Genomic DNA, 7,747 nt, shown 5'->3' with positions numbered 1-7,747 from the left:
ACAATATTCATTATACATTTAATCATAGTCATTGTCACATAAAGAGCATTTACGTCTTGTCTCATTTCCGTCACGTGATAAAGGTTCGTTGACAACAATATTTAGTCCTAAAGACACTAGCCACAATATAATAATACTGAGAATATCACATCTAGATTATAGAAATATTTCTACAGTCCGTAGCAGGTATACCCTAGCTACCATAAATAGTATGTGCGGATGGCACAGCATCATTCAAAAACCTCTTCTCAACCGGAGAATATCTCATGTCAAAGTTAGTTGGCTTAGTTGGCCCAGACAGATCTTACCTAGCTTCTCTCCCCGGGCGCTAGCTAACTTTGAGATTCTGCTTCTTCAGTCACACCAGATATGTGATTCACTTACATTGTAACTGCAAAAGTTTTTTTTCTTCTTTTTTTTTTTTAAAGAATAGGTGACATGACCTAGTGTAAATTACACGTGTTGAATGTGTAACAAGTAATTATTTAACAAAGCTGCTATTAATATGCTGCCATTAAACGTGTTGATTACATAATGCAACATGTTGACCTGTTTTGATGGACTCCAAAATCTAATCTTACATCACAGCTACGTTGTCAAGTTTGGTCAGGACGTCTGCTGGTGTCATCGTGCACCGAGGTTTGGGTAAAAAGTCATGAGTACCAAGGCTTTAGTGTTTCTAAATCCAACAAATAATTTGCTGTTGCAATAATAATGCAACATAGGATCAAAACATTATACAGACAAGATGTACTTCCTGTTACATAGCTGTAGCAGAAAAACGATGTTGCTGATAATTTCCTACATGTGACTTACTCACCACCTCAACCCACGTCGAACTCAACTTCACTAAGGAAATTTGTCCATTCAGTATTAAAAATGAGAATCACATTAAGGGCCAGCCATGTAGAGTTTATTGACATGCTTTTATTTAATTATAAAAGTAAAGCCTTTTGACTATATTGTTGCATGTCTCATTTACTCTTCTCAAAAAAAGTTCCTTAACTATCATAGAATTTAGCAAATCAAGCACAACAATGAATATGTGTTTTAAAAGCAGGCTACCCAACTTATAACAACTTGTTTCACATCCTGAATATGCAGACTCACAGTTTCAAAGTCAGCAAATCTGCAAAATTCTGCTTTGAGTTTTTGTCTTTTTGGTTAGGCGCCCACTAGGTGGAAATTGATATTGTTTTTTTATTGTATGTCTATTGCAATCACATGATAGATTTGGTTCATATCACGATTTTTGACCCACGATTTGATACACACACCTCCATTCTTTTTTTTTTTTTGGTGGGGGTGGGGGTGGAGAAGAGTTATACTCAAGAAAAGTGCTTTGGTGGCGCACACATGGAAAAAATACTACATTTACACACTGAATCTTTTTTTGAATCAAATGCCTAAAAAAAAAAAGCCTAAAAATCAGATTTGAATCGTGACATTTTCTGAAGCGTACACCCCTACTGACTGTCATCAACAACACCTGCCACATTATCACGGGATGCATAAAGACGATGCCAGTCCCGTGCCTCTACGCCCTCGCTGGCATTGCCCCGCCCACCCCCCACATCAGACAATCTATCGTCACCCAAGACGAGTGGAGAGTACAGGAGTTTGAGACCAGGCACCCCCTGCATGGACACACAGCACCTCCATCTCGACTAAAATCCAGAGCCAGTTTGCTGCAGACAGTCCCGCTTCTCCAGACAACCTGGAAAGATGAATGGAACCAGGAACCTCCCATGGCTAACTTGGAACAGACTTTGAGTGGAACAGGGGAGGTGCAAAACACTTATGAAAGCATAGAACCACCAGAAAGAAGACACGTGCAGTTGTGGAGCTACAGGCAATGCCCCAACTACTAGTGTGAGAAAATGTCCCCCAGTGCAGCCCCCAAGACCTGGCTGAACTGACCCCATCAGCTTTGACCTGCGCCTGATATTGGCAGAACATCTGAAATTGCAACGGACTCGAAGAAGAAGACTGACTGTCATTAAAGTAGTCTGTCCCAACAATTCGCTGTGTCTTTCAGACCAATTCTAAACAATCTTTAGGAAGCCCAATAAAGCAAACATAATCAAAACAGCAATTAAAGTAATGGGGACAAAATCCCATCCATACCTTCAAATCATCTTTAAGTCAATCGTAATCAGACAGCACACAGGATTCTGAAGGCTTTGTTACGCATACTCTTGAATAAATATGAACTCCTTCCATCTGGCGCTATAGAGCCAGTAGGTATAAAAGTAACCGCCTTAAGCTTTTAATTTGTCCCTACATTTATAGCACTACAACAACAATCAACCGGTACAGTCCTCATCAATCTTTATTGTGCTGGCTGTAACCAATGTAACCTATTTAATTTTACTCACCATGTGGAAATTCTTCTATCCTCAATTTGTATTCTCTTATTCAATGCAATACCTTTTACTAGGCTTAATGTGTTTTATAATGATGCACGTGCATATTGGGGTCTTTGCAATATCCTCTCAAATAGTGGAAAATCTCTATTTTTCTTGTCCTAAAGTACTGTACATTGTTGTCTTGTTATACAGTATATTGTCATGTATTGTACGGTTTGTAACAAACTGAATGATTGATAAATAATGTATGTGTCTGTATGCAGCTGTTGTCAGCACTTAGACAAAGAGAAATTTCCTTAGGGACAAACTTAACTTAATATTTACCTGTCTATGTCCCAACCCTCAACAAGGGCCATGAGCTTTAGGTAGCGACAGAAAGAATGAGATTGTGGGTACCCAAATAAGACTTCTTCTTAGGGTGGCTGGGCTCAGCCTTATAGATGGGTTAAGGAGCTTAGGCATCCAGAGGAAGCTCTAAAAGAGCGGCTGCTCCTTTTGCGTCAAAAGTGTCCCGTTGTAATGATTTTCTGTGGTTTTCCAGGCACGTCTAACTGGTAAGAGGACAGTCGGTTAGACCCAGAATGCGCAGGAGAATGAATATTTCTCATGCAGTCTGGGACCTGTGTCGAACGGTGTGACGGTTACTGAGGTGTCGTATCGCTCTCGTTTGGTTGAGGGCTAACTCCTTTTATACCTTCCCCTCAGTAACACCCGTCCCTACTATGCCCGCTTCTGCCGTATAATAACACCCGTTAATCGAGCGTTGTATATTAAAAGGAGTTACTTTGATACTTCCCTGATTGTATAAATGCTAGATTTTCGATTCACACACAGTGATTCGCTAATTTAACACTTTTTAAAAAATGAATTAGTAATTATTACTTTTAGTTATAATTAGTTTTAGTTCTTTTTAACGTAGAGAAACACACACCCTTGCTAAGTTTAAAGGGCCCCCGTCCGGATCAGGGAAACGGAGGCGAGGCAAGAGCTTTTCAGATTTTTACCCCAGACGTCCCCCACTAACGGGTCTTGTCCCCCTGTATATTTTAAGCACTGCCCGAGGGGATCTTTACAACCAATGATTTTTCTTTAGTATCACGGTTAGGAACCGTTCTCCCAGGGTCACCGGAGGCCCCCCTTCAAGGACGCCCGCTAGCCTTCGTTGGCGCCGGTCCGAGAGAGGCTAAGCGCTCGGTGGCTCTGACCGGCAAGCGGATGGGGAATGCACTCCACTAGGAGAAAAAAGGAGGTCTGACTGTCAATGTCGATCCCGCCGGGCTGCAACTCGCCCAGGTGGTTAAAGAGGAGTCTTAACAGCCCTCATGAGAGGGAAACTTCTACCCTCGGAAAGCTGAGGTGTGAGAGAGAGAAATTAAATGACTAAAATCAAGGAATACAGTCTTTTGGTCCCTAGCTAACAAGCTCAGGTGGTTTATATTTAGTGAATAATCAAAAAACAAGTACAAAAACAGAATATTCCTTCCCTTTCTGCCCTAAAAGCAAAGAGTATCAAAATCAGAGACTAGATAAAACCGATAAGTGGGTATGCTTTCGCTGAAGAAAGTGGCCACATAACTCATATTTTACTAAAGTCAAGGCTAAAAACCCCCTCCCTTCTGGAAAACAGGGTATTCCACCACTACGTTATCACACAGGTGGCCACAGCAGATGACCAGTCAGACCAGTTTCACTTGTTACAGTAAGTGACCCTTAGCACACTTAAAAGTGTGACAAAGGTCACACCTAAAGATATAAGTTTTTTAGTTTTAGCTGTTTCTAATATTTAGTTCATACTTTCATCAAAACAATATAATTAATGGGTTACATGGCACACTTTAAGTATATATATATATATATATATATATATATATATATATATATATATATATATATATTCAACTGTGAATTATATTAAAAAAAAAACATATATTGTAGGTGAGAGTTATACATCAAGCAAACACATATATTTTGCTGTGAGTTATATTTCAAGCAGTACATATATTTTTAGCTTTAGCTTTGTGTTTCTTGGGTTTTCAACTGAACCCCCGTTCAACACCTGGGAGACATTGCTAGGGAAAGGGACGTCTACAATACCTTTCTTAGCCTGTTGCCCTCGCAAGGGAGTTTGGATTTGTGCAAGTCCACACCCTTGTAAAGGAGACCATTACATGTTTCAAAATATTGTTTTTATCGTTATTTCATCCTCTTCTCTGACAGGAAGCTAAGCGAGGAACAACCTCATGTGATGCTGAACCAGTTTCCCTGTGAGAGCATCATCACTGTGAAGGACTGCTTGGCTGCTGTGGCCCGCAGAGTAAAAGGCGGCCCACAACCTGATTGGCTACCAGAGACCTTCAACCTCCAGTCAGAGCTCCCACAGTTCATCAGGTGTTATCAACTGAGACAACAAAGGTTAATATTACCAAAACAAAAACACATTGCTGCTGTTTATGATCTAATCTACACTAAACAGGATTAAAGATGTATTGGTGTATGTTTCAGGGGAGAAGATAACCACTGGATCTGTAAGCCGTGGAACTTGGCCCGTGGATTGGACACACACATTACCAACAACCTAGACTACATAATCAGACAACGAGAGAGTACGCCAAAGGTACCGTACACACACATACAAACTGACACCAGCTTAAACCAGCTTTCCTTAGAAAATGTATAGCATCGCAAATGCAACTTCAGTTCAGGAAACCAAAACTTCTTTATTTACCTTTTTTTAAATGAGTTAATCAGTGTTTACCATCTACCTTGAAACCATAAATTACTGACGTTTTGTACCATTGGTACCCACTAAGTTGCTTGCTATGACACCTAAACCATGACTGTTGATGTTCTTGAAACACAACTATAGATGTGGCTTAACGTATAACAGATTTTTTTCGGTTTCTCGTGTAGTCTATATCCTTGATTGCTCCGGTGCTGCAGGAAATTCTGCCGGATGCATGTGTTTTCTGTTTCCATTCCGCTTTCTTTGTGTACAAAGAACATTACAACATTGGATCTGCTGTATGCAAACAGAAAGGATGCATACAGCTTTTCACCCTTACCCCTGCAGTGCCGCTCAGATAACAACCTGGTACATCTTCTGCCTGCTTACTTCTCTCACAACGCTGACCATGGTTGGGCCAGGGTTGTGTTATCAGTCTTATCAAGCATGAGAGTCACAGACACAGATCTGTAGTCATATCAAAGCAGACACTAAGTTTCCCTAGCAACAGACAAATAGTCAGAGCCGGTCCACAAATCTCTTCTGCTGACTGAGCCCCGTTCTGTCCTTTCCCTGAACTCTTATACCCCCCTTATATTCTGTGCTATATTGAAATTTATAACCTTTTTTCTAACTTCTAATTTTTCCCAATTTCAAAGGATGTCCCAAAAAGGAAATCTTTTTTATCTTTTTAGATAAAAAAGATTTCCTATTTCTGTTCATATCACTTAAATTTTACTTTTTGCTGCAAAATGGGATTGTCAAGCAGACAAACTGACCAACACATATATAAAAACAGATCCATACTTGGCGCCTGTGTATCGATACAGTATTGGTACGGAAAATATTGCGATACTATGCTGCAATTTTTTTTCTCTTTTCACCCCTATTATTTTCTTGTCCAGCACAAAAACTGTTATCTTCTCACAACACACGCCACCGGGCTGTGTTGTTTCCTGTTCTGTTCACACGAGCGGTACATTTGGTTCCTAAATGTACTTGTTGTTTTACAATGTACTGTGACCTTAACTGACCTTAACTATCCTATGTCGTTTTTCCATTAATGGTACTCAGCTGATGACGCAGTGAATAGTGACTATTCTCTCCGACCACTCAGCAGTCTGCAGGTTTTCACGTCACCTTTTGATATCTCCTCAGCTCGCTTGGAACCTCGACAGAGGTGGTACTAAAAAATGTACCTATTAGCAGGTACCAGGGACTTTTTCTTATGATGGAAAACCATAAAAGGCGAGTAGAGACAAGGAGGTACCATGAAGTGGAAAAACAGCATTATAGTAACAATCTGAGTTTTCTTTGTTTGGGGAACGCAAATGTGACTATGACTGCACGTAACTCTGTTGCAATGACTGCAAAACACAATCAAACTTTTGTATCACACCTATAACTTTTTAACATATAATAATCTACACTAGTATTGATTTTTCACTGTATTTAGACAAGGGGAGAACATTTTGCTTTGTTTAGATCAGTGGGTAGAGTAGGCGGCCATGTACTGGGAGGTTTACGCAGAGGTCCAGGGTCCTGTGACGATTTCCTGCATGTCTCCCCCCTCTCTCTCCCCTTTCTCTTCCAGCTGTCCTGTCAAATAAAGGCAGAAAAGCTGAAAAAATAATCTTAAAGAAAAATGTATAGTTGGGTTTTCCTGTCAGCTTTGAGAGTCATTTTTAAAAAAGAGAGAGATTCTACATTCCAGTAGAGTACTGGAGAGATTTATACGAGAGAAAAAATGAACAGGGTGAAAAATATGGGTATTGTAAGACTGCTGTATTCAACGTATACTCTACATGCCCCTGTTTTAAAACATTTCCTTAGAGTGTTTGTTACTAAAACTTTAAATTAATTTCAGATTGACCTGGTGGATATGTCTGAATATTGTCAGGAAAACGATAATGCGCGATAGTTGTTGACATGTACTGATGTATTTTCTAAATGTGCATGGGTGTCTTAAAAACAAATTTGGACCCGTTGTCACAAATGCATTTAAAGAAATATTGAGTAAAGGACGTATACCGTAACAGACGAGGGAAAGGAGTTTTATAATGATGAATGCAGAATCCGAGGAGCAACATTTAGGACCACAGGACTTAACGACTCCAGACCATTTGCTCTGACATCTGTGATTATGAACTCCTTTGAGCGCCTTGTGCTTTCACACCTCAAAGACATCACCGACCCCCTCCTGGACCCCCTGCAGGTTGCTTACAGGGCCAAAAGGTCTGTAGACAATGAACAACCTGGCCCTACACTACATCCTCCAGTACCTGGACTCCGCAGGAACCTACGCCACCCCCTTCTACATAACAGATGATCAAGTGAGAAGTCAACTTAAGAAGATCTGTGGTGTGATCAGCCACTTATTCAACCTGAGCCTGAGCCTGGAGAAAGTCCCACCCTGTATGAAACCGCCTGTTGTGGTCCCGGTACCGAAAGTCGCGCCCCCCCCCCCCCCCCAGGAGCCAAACCACTTCAAGCCTGTTGCCTTGACTTCTCACCTGATGAAGACCATGGAGTGGATCATCCTACGTCACCTTTGACCCCTTTTGGGCACACAGCTGGACCACCTGCAGTTTGCTGACCAGCCTGGGATTGGGGAGGACGACGCAGTGATTGCTGCTACACCTGGAGGACAGCGGGA

The 7,747-nt window shown here is 41.0% G+C and overlaps 1 protein-coding gene across 4 annotated transcripts in view; it reads left to right on the top strand.

Annotated features, from left to right (window-relative positions):
* Nucleotides 1-7,747, top strand: part of ttll12 (tubulin tyrosine ligase-like family, member 12) — a 114,392-nt gene that overhangs the window by 22,740 nt on the left and 83,905 nt on the right. For all 4 annotated transcript variants that reach the window (XM_032505302.1, XM_032505301.1, XM_032505305.1 and 1 more), the window contains exons 8-9: nucleotides 4,587-4,781; nucleotides 4,872-4,983. In XM_032505302.1, coding sequence (XP_032361193.1) covers nucleotides 4,587-4,781; nucleotides 4,872-4,983 — 307 coding nt within the window. The remainder of the gene's footprint in view (nucleotides 1-4,586; nucleotides 4,782-4,871; nucleotides 4,984-7,747) is intronic.

This window comes from Etheostoma spectabile, chromosome 23 (genome assembly GCF_008692095.1).
Source record: "Etheostoma spectabile isolate EspeVRDwgs_2016 chromosome 23, UIUC_Espe_1.0, whole genome shotgun sequence".
Taxonomy (NCBI): Eukaryota; Metazoa; Chordata; class Actinopteri; order Perciformes; family Percidae; genus Etheostoma; species Etheostoma spectabile.
This window is presented reverse-complemented; position numbering and strand designations above follow the sequence as displayed.